This window comes from Hemicordylus capensis, chromosome 2, assembly GCF_027244095.1.
Source record: "Hemicordylus capensis ecotype Gifberg chromosome 2, rHemCap1.1.pri, whole genome shotgun sequence".
Classification (NCBI taxonomy): Eukaryota; Metazoa; Chordata; class Lepidosauria; order Squamata; family Cordylidae; genus Hemicordylus; species Hemicordylus capensis.
This window is the reverse complement of record NC_069658.1, coordinates 208,287,840-208,305,617: the sequence shown is the minus strand read 5'-3', so window position 1 is coordinate 208,305,617 and position 17,778 is coordinate 208,287,840. Positions and strand designations below refer to the sequence as shown.

The following is a 17,778-nucleotide window of genomic DNA, read 5'->3' as shown; positions in this document are numbered from 1 at the left end:
GCAATAGCACTTACATTTATATACCGCTTTATAGCCAGAGCTCTCTAAGCGGTTTACAATGATTTAGCATATTGCCCCCCAACATTCTGGGTACTCATTTTACCGACCTCAGAAGGATGGAAGGCTGAGTCAACCTTGAGCCCCTGGTCAGGATCGAACTTGTAACCTTCTGGTTACAGGGCAGCAGTTTTACCACTGCGCCACCAGGGGCTCTTAGGACTCTTCCCCGGCCGAGGAAAAGATGGCTGCAGCAAGGGGAAGGTCGCAAAGCACACAAAGCTGAACCCAACAACACTGCACTGCTCTCCTGGGCTAGGACGTGCACAGCCAGGTTTCCCCAGCCAAATCTCCTAGCTTTAGAGGGCCAAGGGACTGGCTAGGAGTTGCATCAAGTCCTAGCCAGATCTGGACCATGGGCTCCCCAACTCGAGAGTTCCCAGAGGTCAGTTGCTGCAACTGAGAGCTTGAGCTGCTACAGGAGCAAGGGCTGAGCCGGAAAGACTGAAGCACAGCAGGGACTCTATGGCCAGGCAAGGGCATAAGGACACACTCCTGGTATTTATACAGGCCCGGCCAATCTGAGGCTCACCCTGTCCGCCAGCCACAGGAGCCAATTTGTCACATCCCTTACCCCTTTCTGCACCTGTGTGTGCGCACACACTCTTGGCTAACTCCCTAATCTAGATCCCGGCCTCTGGACACAAGACTCACGGTTCCAGCCCCAGAATTACCAACAGGGCTTAATGTACTACTCATGGAGACAACCGTGATGAGAGGCCTCCGAACTCTGCTGCGCGGCTCACAACACACACAAGGACAAAACCCAGCCATGCAAGACAGCTCCAACTGAGCACCGTGCTTTAAAATCTGCAAGCGAGCTATTTGGTATATGCCAATCAAGTTTGACACCTTCCATTTCCTCATGGCATCTCTGTCTATTCCCTGGGAAAGCTAGGGAACTTCTCCATCCGCTGCCAAGGCATTTTACCTGATCTGATCAAGGATGGCCAAAGTAAGAGGAGGCCTGGAAAATACCCGAGAGGTCCAACAACATTCTCTTTCTTCCAGAGATACAGAACCAAAAGACACACACTTTCTTACAGCCTTATTTCCACCCAGATGCTACAAAAGCAACCTACAGAATGGACTCGGGAAAGATCTCTCCTCATGACTATGACCCAACTAGCCACAGCATGAGCAAAATATTGTGTTTCCAAGTGGCAACCTTGCAGAAGTTTGGATACCCAGGTACCTGAAGCATTTGCACAACTATGCTGCAGAAATTAGGATATGGGGAACTTGTGTCTACTGTGGGTTCACCAGGTCAGTTCGCAGAGCTGCAGAAGTGCCTCCCCAACACTTGTAGGAGGCCATCCACAACTACTCTTCCTGTATTATGGATGAAGGAGCTGTGGCAGAGACCCAAGGGCCCCATTCAGACATGACATGCCTGGTGCAACAAATCATGATTAGCTAGGCTTTAAATACACCACACACTTTTTTCCTTCTTCCTCAGTGCCTGGCTTAATGCAAGATTTCCTGGCCTCTCCAGCCAGTTTGCCATGATGACCAAACTGGGAAGCCGTGGTCTGAACACTCAGGTTTGAGCGCTAGAACAGGATGGCAGACCAGGGGAATGCAGTGCTTGAACTAAGCCACTGAGGCCCAAGGTCACTGAGCAAGTTCATAGTGGGCAGGGACCAGACATCAAGCCATTATGTTTCCCAGCCCTTGCTCAAAGGGAGATTTTGTATCTTACGTAGCTGAGCGAGCCCAGTAGGGAATCAGTCACCAGCTCCGGCTTGCCAGCTAGCAAAACCTCTATGATGTGTGTTTGTGAACAGCCATTTTCCCCATCTGTGCTTGACACTGTGAAGCATACACCTAAATATGCAGTGTGTGAGGAGTAGGGATGTGCATGGATCCGGTTCGGAGGCCCTTCGACGGCAACGGAGGTGCCACTTTAAGAGCGGGTGAGGGTGCACTTACTCCTCCCACTGCTTCCCCCTTGCCAGCATCCGTCTTTTGGAAAGCCCACTGGGGCAGTAGCGTACCTCCCTGCCGGCCCGTTACCCTCGTCTTCCGGATATTACCAGAAGTTGCCGACTCCAGCGTGCACAGGCGTGCCGGAGACTTCCGGTCATATCCGGAAGATGGGGGCAACAGGCAGGTACACTGTCGCCCCAATGGGCTTTCCAAAAGCCAGAGGCCGGCGGGGGGAAAGTGTCAGGAGGGGTAGGTGCATCCTCCCCCGCTCTTAAAGCGGCACCCCCACCACCTTCAAGCCTCCCCGCCGTGGTTCCGTGCACATCCCTAGTGAGGAGACCCTGGTTGCGTTTGTGGATATGCCACCAGAAATACTCACTTTTTAACGTTCGCTTCTCCGTTGGGGATCCGACGCAGCTTCTTCTTCTTCAGGATTTTGACTGCCCTCCGACAAAGCGTCTCGGAATCCAACATCTCTTTGACCTTTCCATAAGACCCTTCCCCGAGCAAGTCCCCCATCAGGTACTTGCCAATCAGCTTGGCCCTCTTCCGGCGGGGCTGGTAGATCACTTCTGTCGAGTCGATGCGGTGAATGAAAGTGTCCATCCCCACAGACATCAACTCACTTTCGACAAACATGCCCAGCTGCTGGGATTCATCCAGATCCATCCTGGATCAAACAATGCAACCCAGTCGATTTCCTCCAATGCCAGTCAGCGCACACCAAATATTTATAAATCCAGTTCCTGATGTAACCAACGCTCCCTTTTACTCCCAGCTCTTCTTTTTAAGGGGGAGGGCAAGGAGTTTTCAGCAGAGGTAAGGAACTTTCCAGAAGATTGTACAAACGTTTAATTAAAAAACACACAACAACCTGCAAGAACGTTTCTGTTGAACCAGGAGGGTCCTAAAGAGAGGCAACACCTCGTTCCAATACTATAGTGCCTCTTTAAAAGAGGATGTGCGTATGTGTGTGTGTGGGGGGGGGTTGTCTTTCGTAGTTTACAGTTGGCTAACTTTCTGATCTCGCCCTGCTGTTCCAAGCGTCTCTCAACAGCTTGGTTTCCTTAGCAAGTCCCAGCTCTTTGCTTTGTTGAGACCTAAGTCATCTTTAAAAGACTTCCCTGAAATCAAAGCAGTAGTCTAGTCCTCAAGGATTTTCCATTGCTAGGAAGTCACGGGGGCTCCCAGCTCCAGAACGGAGAAGCACAGGGCTGAGGCTCCTGTCTTCCACCACCCAGGTACGAAGTCTGTCGCGAGTCCTCTCAGCCGTTGGGAAGCTGGAACCAAGTCTCTTTGAAGGAAGTTTCAATACTGATTTTCGCAGCTTCTCTTTTGTCCTTGACAAAGGTTTGAGGCCTTCCGTGTCTAGTGAATACTTCCAGGGGCATCCTTCAAACACCTGGGGTCTACCTGACACATGATGTGTCACCCCACGGCTTCAGGTATCCAGGCAGGCAGGCAGCGCAAACCCTTTTCAAGTTGCACTGAACTGGGCAGGCTGGCTGGTTTGAACAAGGTATCTTTGGGCAAGCTGAAGAAGTTGACAGGGCCCCTCCAAATCTAGCAGCTACCTCAAAGAAGGGAAGCAGCCCGAGGGCACCCTAGACTTAGGAAGAAGCCTCAACTTTTCAATCACACTTAACTCCAGTGTCATACACACATCACTCAAAAAGAGACAGACCCCAATTGTGCCAATCGCCTCACCTAGCTGGCCTCTTCGAAGCAATATTCCCTTTCTCCACCTGCACTTATGTTTATACTTCTTTCTAAGCCAAACGGGGAAGACAAAAGGAGGCTTAAAAGGGCAGGAAGTCAAGGGGAAGCTATCCTTTGCACATGAGTGGCAAACAGGGTAGGAAACTGGACTCTTTCCTTGAGAGACAACTGCACCGTTGCCCTCTTGATTGGTACTCAGGGAGCAAGGCACCAGTCAAACAGGCGGGGAGAATCTGAATGGGGAAGTTGGCCTTTTCTTCCCATTTCCCCTCCTACCAAGTTACTAATGGGCCCCTTCTTCCACCACCCTCAGCCTCAAAACCCCGTTAAAGCCTATTTCAGCTACTCAGGACCCACATAAATAAGGGATCAGGAAACTGAGCTTCCACTCAATAAAAAGGAAGGTAACTTCTCACCTACCTCAAGTTAATGAAGAATGCAGTTAACACCCCAGGCACCACTTAACAGAAAAACAGTCACTTCCTCTACAATTGGGGCAGGGGGAGAGAGTCAGTAGTATAGAAAGGTGCCCAACACTCACTAAGAGAAAAAGAGATGTTACCCACCACCTCTGCTCCCCAAAATAATTCAGTCTCCAATGGGTTAAAAAGCTATTAAGAGGGCAAGAACCCCTTCTTTGGATGGGACTCAATTGATGGAGACCACACCAAAGATGACAGCTTCCTGCAAGAACTAGTGAAGGAGGAATTCTTGTGAACAAGACAAGAGAAGAAAACCTGTCCCTAACAGAAGAAATCACCCAAACAAGCAGAAACAGGAGAACAGAAGGAGCTTTTTTCCCTGCCAGCAGTGTTGCTAATTGGCACCAAAAGGAGGCTAGGATATTAATTAAGAGATGGCCCTATTTACATTTTAAAAACTTCTTCCCAAACTTGTCCCAAATAGGAGGATGCAAACTTGACAAGAAACCAAGCAGAAAGAGGGAAGAACCTCTCTTTTTCTAAAAGAGTCACTAATTGGTATTCTTCCCCCAAATTAAGGGAGGGCAATTCATGGCCACACTTCTCCCCTAATGTAACTGAGGGTCACTCAGATATACTAAATCTCTCTCCGAGCTGCAAACAGCGAAGAGGGAAAAGGCTAATTAATGGCCTTTAATTAATTGATTAATTAATTAATTAATGGTTACACTTCTTTCTACACCAAACGGGGAAGACAAAAGGAGGCTTAAAAGGGCAGGAAGTCAAGGGGAAGCTATCCTTTGCACGTGAGTGGCAAACAATTAATTGATTGATTAATTAATTAATGGACACCGCTTCCTCCCCAAAAATATCAACCTGCTGGGGTGCCTCACAGAGGCACACACACATTCTGGTGGTACCCAATAGATGCTCTGCAGGCCCACCCAAAACAGAAGCACCCCCCAAGTAGGGAAGAGGCTATGCAGTGTCCCACCACACTCCCAAGACCTGATGCCTCCACCTCTCCCAATATACCACACACACACACACACACACCTACCCCTTCGCAACACACACACACACTCTAAAACCCCCACTGGGAGGGGAAGGAGGGGCCAGCTAGTGTCAGTGGCAGCCACCCCCCTCTTCCCTCGGACCAGCTGCCTACCACACTGACACCCTCTTCTTTCTCACCACACAACTGGGCTTCCCTCAGGCTTCACTCCTCCCTCCCCCCCCCGCCAATAAATACCAGGCCTGTTTCCGGGGTAGGCCTCCCTCGCCCCACAGGGAAAGAGGGCCCGGCCCCTTCGCTGGGGGGCGAGCGCGTTGCTGGGGGGGCCTCTCCCCCGGGGGGCTGGGGAGGGGGGTGGGGCTGCCCCTCCTGCGGGGCCGGCTGTGGGCGTGGGGGGGGCCGGTGGATGCTCGCCCTCCCTTCGCCGCGCCAAGCCGCCGTCGCGCCCTCTCAGCGCCTGCCTGCCGCCGCCGCAACTAACACGCCACCGCCATTTTGTTTACCTCCCCCCTCCCCTCACCGACGCTATCCGCCAGCTCCTCCCCCACTCATGTGGCCCTCCGCGCAGGCGCGCGTCTGGAGCCCTGCGCCTCCCCATTGGACGCTCCGCCGCCGCTCGTGCCGACCCTCCGCCACCGCCTCCTCAGAGCGGCCCCCGATTGGCTGCGCGGCTTCCCTGCTTTTGATCCCCATTGGGCGGCGGAGTGTGCGGTTTTCCTGCCAGGGAAGAGTAGGCTGAGTGTGTCAGGAGAAAGTGGTGGGGAAGTGGGAGGAGGAGGAGGGAGAGGGTAGTGATTGGCTGGGGTAGGGGAAGGGGCGGGACCGAGAGGCGGGGCAGAAGGAAGGTGGGTCTCCGGGCGGAGATGGGAGGGGTGGGTAGAGGGCGAGCGGTTGCCATAGTGACGCATGTCGAGGGGCGGGGTCGAGGCTGGTCTAAGCTGATGCACCAGATAGGCCAGGCTTGCTCGCTTCGGCCCTCCTGCAGAGGTTGGCCTACAACTCCCATAATCCTTGGCTATTGGCCACTGTGGATGGAGATCATGGGAGTTGTGGTGCAAAAACAGCTGGGGGGGGCAAAGTTGAACAGGCCTTGATATAGGCAGAGAGGGAGGAACTGTGTAATCCGCGTATACCACATTTATTTATTCATTTATTTATTTTGTTGTTAAATTTGTATACCGCCTTTCGTTAAAACAATCCCAACTTTTGTTCACCCAGAAATTAAAAAACCAAGACTATAACAATGACACAATTAAAATATTAAGCTCAAAAATACAAAAACCAGAGCTCTTACTAAAAAGATTTTTTAAAAATACATGCATCAAATAACCATACAAAATACAAAGAAGCCGCAGCAGAGACGATCACATAAAAGCCTGGGTGAAAAGCCAGGTTTCCCCATGCTTCCTAAAAGCCGTGATGGAGACCGAGGAGGGAATAGCCACCGGGAGAGCATTCCAGAGTCTGGGGGCAGCCACAGAGAAGGCCCTGTCCCAAGTGCACGACAGCCGAGCCTCCCTCATTGTCGGCCCCCAGAGCAGAGCCCCCTCAGATGACCTCGTCAAGCCGGCAGCAACCCTGGGGAGCAGGCGGTCCCTCAGGTAACCCGGGCCCAAACCGTTAAGGGCTTTAAAGGTCAAAACCAGCACCTTGAATTGGACCCAGAAATGAACTGGCAGCCAGTGCAGCTCTTTCAGGATGGGTGTGATGTGCTCCCACCAGGCAGCTCTGGACAAAACCCTAGCTGCCGCGTTTTGCACTAGCTGCAGGTTCCGGATATCCTTCAAGGGCAGCCCCACATAGAGTGTGTTACAGTAATCCAGCCGTGACGTGACTAAGGCATGGGTAACCGTGGCCAGATCTGCCTTCTCGAGAAAGGGACGCAGCTGGCGCATTAGCCGAAGCCGTGCAAAGGCACCCCTGGCCACTGCCTCTACCTGAGCTTCCAAAAGCAGAGCCGGGTCCAGCAATACCCCCAGGCTGCGTACTTGCTCCTTCAAGGGGAGTGCAACCCCATCCAGAACCGGTAGAATCTCCTCATCCCGATTGGCTCTCCTACTGACCCACAATACCTCTGTCTTGTCCAGATTCAATTTCAGTTTATTAGCCCACATCCAACCCACCAACCCAATGCAGCTCTTTCAAAATGGGTGTGATGTGATCCCAACGGGCTGCTCCAGATAAAATCCTAGCTGCCCCTCGGATGACCTTGTCAAGTGGGCAGCAACCCTCAGGTATCCTCAGGTGTTCCCTGGCTGGCTGGTTCTACCTTTTTTTGTCGGCAGGCCAGTGGTTTGGACAGAGCTTATATGGGGTAGGCACCCTTTGGCTTGCCCCAGCTGATGCTGAACTACAAGTTGTATGAGACACCTTCGGAAGAGTGGCCGGAACAGCTCACCTAAGGAGCTTTGCCCCAGCAACAGGGAGTATCTGGCTACCTGAGGTTCCTCATCTTTGGAGGACCTAACTGTCAAGTGGCTGACCGGCCAGCAACAGAGAGCAGAAGACCAGACTGAAGACTCTCTGGCGGAAACAGCAAAGGCGGAAAGACCCCAGACGGCAGCTGGACTTCTGCTGGGGAACTCTTCGGGCTAAAACTTCCGAGATGACCCGTCTCGACAGCCAACAGAGGACCGTGTGTGTGTGTGTGTGTTGGGAGAGTCCCTTTTATTTTGAGGAAGTTTGAGTTCCTTCAGAACTCTTGGGTGGACGCCATCCGGCCCTGGAGATTTGCTAGTTTTTAGTTTTCCAAAACTTCATCCCAACTGGGCTTCTATGATTGTGGTTTAAATAAACTCCATGCATGCTGGAGCGTGTTCTGCTCTTTCACGTTCCAAATGTCTCCCTGCACATATGTTATTTGGTTTACTTGTATCTCTGTCAGTCATCTTGTTGTACAATATATGTGTGTGTGTATAGATAGATAGATAGATATACACACACACTATATTTAACTGAATAGCAATAGCAATAGCACTTACATCTATATACTGCTCTATAGCTGGAAGCTCTCTAAGTGGTTTACAATGATTTAGCATATTGCCCCCAACATTCTGGGTACTCATTTTACCGACCTCGGAAGGATGGAAGGCTGAGTCAACCTTGAGCCCCTGGTCAGGATCGAACTTGTAACCTTCTGGTTACAGGGCGGCAGTTTTACCACTGCACCACCAGGGGCTCTTGGGAGGCAACTCTGAATTTAAGACAAGTCCTTTAAAAAACACAGGTTAAATACAAAGTGGGTATCATGCCCTCCATGAATTTGTCCAAGTCATCCAAGCTAGTGGCCATCACCACATCCTGTGGTAGAGAATTCCATAGTTTAATTACGTGCTGAATCTGAGATCTTCCTCAGATTCAAATTTACTAGGATTCTAATTCACCATATATGGTAATTATTCAATAAAATTAATCATGTTTGAAGTTGAAATCCTACAAATTGCAAACTGTTGTTTTACTTCCCTTTTGCAAGCACATTAACAAGATATTCTGTGACATATACTAGGTGGCCATTGGATAGCAATTTAACCCATTTGTGAGCCACATAGCATAGTGGTTAGAGTGTTGGACTAGGACCGGGAAGACCCAAGTACGAACCCCCATTCAACCATTAAACTCACTGGGTAACTCTGGGCCAGTCATATATTTCTCAGCCTAACCTACCTCACAGGGTTGTTGTGAGGATAAAAATAACAATGTATTAACTCTGAGCTCCTTGGAGGAAGAGTGGGATATAAGTGTGAAAATAAAATATACCAATTTAGCAATTGTAAAGGCAGGGTAGTTTTTGGTTTCTCGTGGTTTTCTACACACACACCCAGCTGAATTGGTATACAGTTTAAATAGCCACTTTCCCATGCTGTTCCACCCATTTTTGCTGCAGGAGTGGACTGTTTTGCTAAGGAACCAAACTCCGTTTGTGGGATCAGGTCAAGCACTTCTGCAACGCGATTCCCACAAAGAGGGGGCCTCCTGGATCTCATTCCTTGAACTTTCCTAGCAGTACTGTAATCTACTCAAAATGACTTTGCCCAGTCAACAACGGGCCTCGCCTAGATACGATATCAGCAACACTAATGAAGATGAGTTCTTCACAGGGACACCGTTTCCTTTCTCAGATGTTTGGAGTTCCCTGCACTTCCAGGCTCTAGACATGCCAGGCTCCTCCACTAGGAAGCAGCAGAGGGATGCAGAAATGATGGTTACCATCTCTCCAAGGCGGTAGTGCTAGAGTCCAACTTTTCTCCCAGTGAACATAAGAACAGCCCTGCTGGATCAGGCCCACGGCCCATCTAGTCCAGCATCCTGTTTCACACAGGGGCCCACCAGATGCCGCTGGAAGCCACAGGCAGGAATTGAGGGCATGCCCTCTCTCCTGCTGTTGCTCCCCTGCAACTGGTATTGAGAGGCATCCTGCCCTTGAGGCTGGAGGTGGCCCACAGCCCTCTGACTAGTAGCCATTGAGAGACCTCTCCTCCATGACGTCATCCAAACCCCTCTTAAAGCCATCCAGGTTGTTGGCTGTCACCACATCCTGCGGCAGAGAGTTCCACAAGTGGATCACGCGTTGTGTGAAAATGTACTTCCGTTTGTTGGTCCTACACCTCCTGGCAATCAATTTCATGGAGTGACCCCTGGTTCTAGTGTTGTGTGAGACGGAAAAGAATCTCTCTCTCTCCACTTTCTCCACACCATGCATGCTTTTATAGACCTCTATCATGTCTCCCCGCAGACGTCTTTCTTCTAAACTAAAAAGCCCCAGGTGTTGTAGTCTTGCCTCCTAAGGAAGGTGCTCCAGGCCCCTGATCATCTTGGTTGCCCTCTTCTGTACCTTCTCCAGTTCAACAATGTCCTTTTTAAGATGTGGTGACCAGAATTGTACGCAGTACTCCAAGTGTGGTCGCACCATAGGCACCATAGGGAAAATAGGGACCTGCTACTTCTAACCCTGTGGTGGTCCCCCTGCCCCCCACCACGGAGGATCACTTCCCAAGCCCTGCCTCTTCCACTCGTACCTATTGCTGGAGGCTCGTCACTGCCACGTTCCTGTAGGCCAAATGCAATTTCATCTGCAATGGCCCGTCCAATTGAGAGCCAAAAATGGCAGCCGCAGCTCAGTGGCAGAGGGCAGGTTGTGCCTGCAGAAGGTCCCAGATTCAGTCCCTGGTAGCATCTCTGTACTTAGGGCCCAGTGGCAGCACCAGGGAACTTTTTGGAAAGAGGGCGGGGCACGGAAGGGGCACTTATAGGTGGGCAAGCTGGGCCCCACATGCTCGATCTCTGAAACAGAAATGGGGCGGGGAGAGGAGGAGGAGGCCACATTTTGGAGGGGGTGCATGCCCCCCACCCCCACCCCTCTGGAACCCCCTTGTTAGGGCTGCACCTTTAATTTTTTAATCAGTTAAAAAGACACATCTCTGATTAATTGGGTAATGTTTTACTTATATATATATGGGTGGGGGCAATTTTTAAAGCTGTAAACATGACTTCATACCTTTCCTATAACATCAGACCAGCTGAAGAAGGTAGAAACCCAAATGTCTTGCCCGTTAAATTTATGTTTTGTCAATCAGGAGTGTGTGCGTGTGTGCGTGCCACATTAACAATTTTTGGACAGAAGCATTTACAAAAACTGTAGGTATGGCAGGTACTATCTTGGATGATGTATTCCCCCTTCACAGTCACTCAGGAGGGAATGCCTCTACCCCAATGGCCCCTGCTCTCTCTCTCTCTCTCTCACAGACACACACACCATCTAAAAGCAGCCGCCAAGAAGAAGCACTTATCTTTCTCTCCCACAGGAGGGAATGCCTCGTCTAAAAGGGTGTGCCCTGCAACGTACACATGCACCACTGTAAAAGAGGCATCCCAATTTCTCTAGCACGGGGGAATCCTTCTGTTAAAATGGCACCTGCTGCAACTTAAACCATCTACAAAGAAACTCGTTTTTGTTTCTTCTAAATTATTATTTTGGACATATGCAAAGGGATGAAGGTTTAATCCTCTGGTAGGCTGATTTGCAAACATTTGATGTTTTTATTTCCTTGATTAGATGACGGTTTTAATTGGATGACAAATTGTTTGTTAATTTGTTGTATTTATATACCGCTTTTCTGGCGAACCTCCCAAAGTGGTTTCCAGAAAAGCTTCAATAAAGAACCGTACATCGGACAACATGTTTAGATCTGTAAGTGCGAGGCTCTTTAGGCTGGCTTCTTTCCTCTCTCCTCTTCTTAGAGAAGGGTTGGGCAATTTTGGCCCTCCGGCTGTGACTGAGCTACAATGCCTGTCATTCCCAGCCACAGTTTATTGTGACAAGGAATGGTGGGGATTGTAGTTCAACCATTGTTGGAGTGTCCCGTTTGCCCACTCCTCCCTTAGGGCAAGACGGCTCTTAACCACCTCTGTGGTGGCAGCTGGGGAGGAACAGAGGAAGCTGCCATATACTGAGTCAGACCATTGGTCTATCTAGCTCAGTATTGTCTTCACAGACTGGCAGCGGCTTCTCCGAGGTCGCAGGCAGGAGTCTCTCTCAGCCCATGTGGATAAGACAGTAAATTTATTCTGGGAAAGATTGGATGGTTATGTGCAGAAAGATAAGTGTGTCTCTCTTCTAAACAGCAATAGGACAAATTGTGGAAATCGACGTTGGATGTAAACCCACCCACCCACCCCGATTACCTGATGTGCTTTGAAATCCTCACCAACACGGAGTTACAATACTGGCTGCATATACTTTATAACCCTGTTGGTTACCAAATCCTTGTGCGTAAATCTTTGTGTATATGATGTGCAAACAACCACTTTGTATATAATTGTGCTTTGGTAACGTACTGTTTGCTTTGGCAGTTTGTTGGTTAAAAAAAAAAAAAATCTTGTCCTAATAAAAAAAAATCGTCTAGTCTTTTCTTGAAGATACTGCCAGGGAGGGAACTTGGAACCTTCTGCTCTTCCCAGAGTGGCTCCATCCCCTGAGGGGAATATCTTCCAGTGCTCACACATCAAGTCTCCCATTCATATGCAACCAGGGCAGACCCTGCTTAGCTAAGGGGACAAAGTCATGTTTACTACCACAAACATAGGAACATAGGAAGCTGCCATATACTGAGTCAGACCATTGGTCTATCTAGCTCAGTATTGTCTTCACAGACTGGCAGCGGCTTCTCCAAGGTTGCAGGCAGGAACCTCTCTCAGCCCTATCTTGGAGATGCTGCCAGGCAGGGAACTTGGAACCTTCTGCTCTCCCCAGAGCGGCTTCATCCCCTGAGGGGAATATCTTCCAGTGCTCACACATCAAGTCTCCCATTCATATGCAACCAGGGCAGACCCTGCTTAGCTATGGGGACAAGTCATGCTTGCTACCACAAGACCAGCTCTCCTCTCCCTAGGGGCAGGTAGCAATCATCGAGGAGAGCTGGTCTTGTGGTAGAAAGCATGACTTGTCCCCTTAACTAAGCAGGGTCTACCCTGGTTGCATATGAATGGGAGACCTGATGTGTGAGCACTGTAAGATATTCCCCTCAGGGGATGGAGCTGCTCTGCGTAGAGCATCTAGGTTACAAGTTCCCTCCCTGGCAGCATCTCCAAGATAGGGCTGAGAGAGACTCCTGCCTGCAGCATGGGAGAAGCCGCTGCCAGTCTGTGAAGACAATACTGAGCTAGATAGACCCAGGGTCTGACTCAGGATATGGCAGCTTCCTATGTTCCTATGAATTGTCCCCTTTGCTAAGCAGGGTCCACCCTGGTTTGCATTTGAATGGGAGACTACATGTGTGTGAGCACTATCAGATCTTCCCCTTAGGGGATAGGGCCACTCTGGGAAGAGCACCTGCTTGCTTGCTTGCTTGCTTGCATGCATGCAGAAAGGCCCAGGTTCCCTCCCTGGCAGCATCTCCAGACAGAGCTGAGAGAGTTTCCTGCCTGCAACTGTGGAGAAGCCGCTGCCAGTCTGTGTAGAGACCATACTGAGCTAGCTGGGCCGAGGGTCTGACTCAACAGAAGGCGGCCCGATGGCAGGACGCAGAGAAGCCAACGTGCGTTCCGCGGGCGAGGAGAGCTCTCCCAGTGCAGCAGCCAGCCGGAGAGGTAGCCGTGCTGCCCGGTCAGCCTGCACGGCACCCTCTCTAGCAGCAGGCCAAGGCTGCTGTGCTTGCAGCCTGCGATCCATTTTTGGCCCTGGCTGGAGAGCTCTGGAAACCACCGGCGGCCCAACTACTGGAAAGCCAAGCACTACCTTTCAAGGAGGGGCCGCTTCCCAGAAGTGGGACGAGCAGGATCGATCAGGCAGGGCCCATGGTGCAGGAGAAGAAAGCTGAGCAGCAGGCAGGCAGGCAGGCAGGCAGGGCCAGGTGGGAGAGAGGGCTGACCCTCTCTGGAAGCAGCTGGCTGCTGGACCGGCCATTGGCATCAGCTGGAGAGAGAGAGAGAGAGAGAGAGAGAGAGAGAGAGAGAGAGAGAGAGAGAGAGAGAGAGAGATCCCTCAGCCCCTGGTCTGCTGGCCGCCCTCCTCCCCAGAGCCAGCCTGTCTGTCTCTCGCCACAGGACATCTGGCGCACGCAAAACCTTGACCGGCAGAACTAAAACCAGCATGCAGCAAGAATATCACACGAGGCTTCTCCACACTGGGCGGGGGAGCAAAATAGCAGAAAGACACGCACACCCCTCCACCTGGCTATGGCAACAGGGGACCTCCTCCTCCCGGGACATCCCCCAAGGATCAGAGCTGGGTTAACAACGATGCTCAGCCATCCATGGGGTGTGCAAATATGTGGGGTATTGTGGGCTGGGGTTCTTTTCATGCTTGTTGCTGGGCTTTTTTGCATCTGCATCATCATGATTTTAATTGCAAACTGCTCAGAGATGCAAGTTTGGGGTGGTATATCAATATTTTAAATAAATAAATAAAATAAATCATCTTCGTCATCATCATGATTTGGCTCTTTATACGCTTTTAGAGTTGTGATGTTTTCAGATAGTTGCACAGTCATCCGTCCTGGGTTCCTTGGACCAAACGGAACAATTAAAGAAGCAAAGAACATACTCTCTGGATTCATTTCCCTTTCACTTCTTCACACACTTTGAGAAGTGGTTGCAGACATCAGAGGCAGCGAGGAGGAGAGCTGGTCTTGTGGTAGCCAGCATGAATTGTCCCCTTTGCTAAGCAGGGTCCACCCTGATTTGCATTTGAATGGGAGACTACATGGGTCAGCACTGTGAGATCTTCCCCTGAGGGGATGGGACCACCTTGGGAAGAGCACCTGCATACTTGCATATAGAACATCCCAAGTTCCCTCCCTCCAGACAGGGCTGAGTGGGACTCCTGCCTGCAACTGTGGAGAAGCCGCTGCCAGTCTAGGTAGACAATATAGATGGTCCAAGGGTCTGACTCAGGATATGGCAGCTTCCTCTGTTCCAAGGGACAAGGGGCAGAGTTGCTGGAGGACCAGGGGCATAGGTAGGAATGAAGAAATGCTTGATTAACAAGCAGAAAGTTGCCGGTTCAAATCCCTGCTGGTACTATATCGGGCAGCAGCGATCTAGGAAGATGCTGAAAGCTGGAACTCTAGCGGCAATGCTGGTCAACCCCTCCTGTATGCTACCAAAGACAACCACAGGGCTCTGAGGGCACCAGGAGTCAGAACTGACTTGACAGCACACTTTACCTTTATGGGTGGGGAGGGGGTGCTAACAAAAGGCCCTGGAGGGATTTGGAGCAGAGGACAAGAAGTTTGTTCCAGATCCAGGAGGGCCGTGGACTTTTCCCCTTGCAAAACCCACACACCTTCAGCAGGTCCATTTCTTCTGTTTTCAAAACAACAACCCCCCCACCACCGCTGCTCACCATCCGGCCCTTCTGCTCACCTTAGGCGAGCAGGGCAGGGAAAGACAGTTTTGTGCACGGCTCAGTGGCGCTTCCCTTTATTTTTTCCAAATCGCGGCTGCAGCTGCTTTGAGTCAGAAGGCTAGAACCGGTTGCAAGACCCAGCCCTGGGTCTGATCCAGGCCTGCCTTGGGGCTGCCCTACGGAGAGGTTCCCTCTCCGCCCTCTCTGCACGTGGGAAGCAGCTGGAAAAAGAGCCCCCTCCTCGAAGCCCCCACGCTGCCCCCACGGTGCTTCAGTCACTGGTGGATTGGAGCGGGTTTCGATCCAGAGCGCCCTTCAGGGCTGACCTCTCAGGCCTTCCCTTGGACTCTAAGAAGTGACCCTCATGACCAGGCATCCCCAAACTGCGGCCCTCCAGATGTTACTGAACTACAACTTCCAGCATACCCAGCCACCAAAAATTGTGTCTAGGGATGCTGGGAGTTGTAGTTCAGCAACATCTGGAGGGCCGCAGTTTGGGGATGCCTGGTCATGACTGATGGTGGAAGGGAAGAGGTGAGGGACGCTCCTGCTCCCGTGCTGTCAGCCCCCCCCCTCCGCGGATGACAAAGCTGCCCCCAGGAAAACCTCCCTCCTCCCCCTCCCCTGGCTGCGATGGGTGTCTGAATAAGCACCCCACGTGGTTCCACGTGGGCCTGGGTGGGTGGGTGGGGCGGCCTCCCCACTGCAGTGCCCACTCATGTGGAAGAAAAGCGGCACGCCCCTTGCTGGTGCCCAGCGAGACGGATCTCGGTCCGTTCAGTCAAAGCAAAGAGGACGGGAGCCAAGATCCCTTCACAGGGATCTTGCTGTTGCTGTGACGGAGGGACACGCCACCCTCCCTTGCCCTGGGGAAGCAGGGGGATTTCCAAGAGAGGAGTCCGGGAAGTGGCTCCAGGCGTGGTGCTCAGTCGCCTTCCACGACCTTTGGCCCAGCCCGGGCAAGCGGCCCGCCTGGCCTGGGCTCAAGCCGGTCGTGGCTCTTGGACTCCTTTGGGAGGCTCTTGGGTGCGTGGGGGACCCACCCGTGGGAGGGGCAGAGAAAGTGAAGCTCTTCTGGGCGAGGAGGAAAGAGGCCGGGGAACTCACAGGGCGGCCAGATGGAGGGAAGCTATAACGCTGCAAAGCAACGTCTGTGTGTCCCCCCACCACACCCACCCACACACACACACCCCAAAGCAAATAGCCTGCAGCCTGTGCCCGCTCGCCTCCTTTGCTGGCGACATCCCTGTTTTCTTTGATTCCCCCCAGAGAAGGCAGACCTGGCCACACACGCCCCGGTTGCGCCCAGATTCCATGACAGCAGTGCATTCCAGCACAGGCGTAGCAAGGTTGGCGTGGGCCCCGGGGCCGACTGGAAGAGCGAAGAAGGAGGGTCTCTGCCACCCACCCCCACCCCCTGCCGTTTTCTTCAGAGAGGCTGGGGGGGGAGCAAAGTGCAAGGCGTCCCCCCACCCCCCACCGGCCCAGGGACATTCGTCCCCCTTGCTCAGGGCTGGTGCACAGAAGGAGGAGTGGACGTGTTATCTGTGGCTCCCGAGGGCAGGCGTGGAGCCCATGGGCTGAAATCACAAGGAACCAGATTGAGACTAGAGGTGAGGGGACGATGTGGTCAGTAGAGAGCAGCCGTGGTTATTCACAGCCATTCAAGGCACATTCGTAGTCACATCAAGGGTTAGAGACAGTGATGTCCTCAGGGGCGTAGCAAGGTTGGAGCGGGCCCAGAGACAAGATTTTAGAATGCCCCCCCCCTCACTGAAGCTCAGCTCATGAAGTAAAGAAATCTTAAACGAGGCTGAAGAGTGGTAACAAAAAGCAGAGTAAAATTTGTATATCATCCTAAATTATTTTTTAAAAGGTTTTGTAAATTGTGGATGATGCAAGTCACTTAATGGTCCTAGAGAAAGACCTGCTGTTCTGGTAGCTCCAGGTCTTCACACTCACATCAATTTCGGAGGATGAATACAACTGAAGGAAGCCCAGGCAGATGTGCGGCTGGGGGAGTCAGTCATGTGACTTGCCTCTGGGGGGCCCCCAAGGCAGTGGGCCCTCAGACAACTGTCTCCCCTTGCCCTATTATAGTTACGCCCCTGGATGTCCTCATCGCTTGACACTCTGCGGCGTTGAAAGCAAAGTTCTGGGATCACACAGAACTCTTTATCCATTATTGATTATAAATCTATGATTGATTGATTAAGTGCCGTCAAGTCGGTGTCGGCCCCTAGCGACCATGTAGATAAATCGATACTTGACCCCCCCAAACAGTGGGACTTTCTTACCAATAAAGAGAGAAGCAGAAGAGGGGAGATGTATGTTATAGTGCTGGGATCTGTTTGCCTGTCTTTTCCCCCAGTGGGATAAAGGAAGCAAGAGTTCAGTGCCAGGGGAAAGAGTTCTGTGTGGCTCCGAAGCTTCTGTCTGTGATCCTCCTGGCAGCAAGTCCTAGAATGTAGCAAAACTTACTCAACAAAAATATTTGCTTCCTTTCCGCATGAAGGGCTTTTCTTGCTGACACAGCACTGAGTGAAACTGAAACCTTCCTGACACTGCAGCGGCATGCAGTTTCCAGTTTCTCAATTCAGCCCCCATTAGCCAATGCTCCTTGTTTTATTAATGGGCCCACTTACGTAAGAAGAACCTAAGAGCAGCCCTGCTGGATCAGGCCCACGGCCCATCTAGTCCAGCACCCTGTTTCACACAGTGGCCCACCAGATGCCTCCAAGTAGCCCACAGGCAAGAGCTGAGAGGGGCCTGCCCTCTCTCCTGCTGTTGCT

At 51.6% G+C, this 17,778-nt stretch overlaps 1 protein-coding gene across 6 annotated transcripts in view; it reads right to left on the bottom strand.

Annotated features, from left to right (window-relative positions):
• Positions 1–5,702, bottom strand: part of STK11 (serine/threonine kinase 11) — a 60,400-nt gene extending 54,698 nt beyond the window's left edge. For 5 of the 6 annotated variants that reach the window (XM_053303481.1, XM_053303482.1, XM_053303484.1 and 2 more), the window contains exon 1: positions 2,366–5,702. In XM_053303481.1, the coding sequence (XP_053159456.1) occupies positions 2,366–2,655 (290 nt within the window). In that variant the 5' untranslated portion in view covers positions 2,656–5,702. The remainder of the gene's footprint in view (positions 1–2,365) is intronic. The other variant, XM_053303485.1, reaches the window with a different exon arrangement.
• Between the last annotated feature and the right edge of the window lie 12,076 nt (positions 5,703–17,778).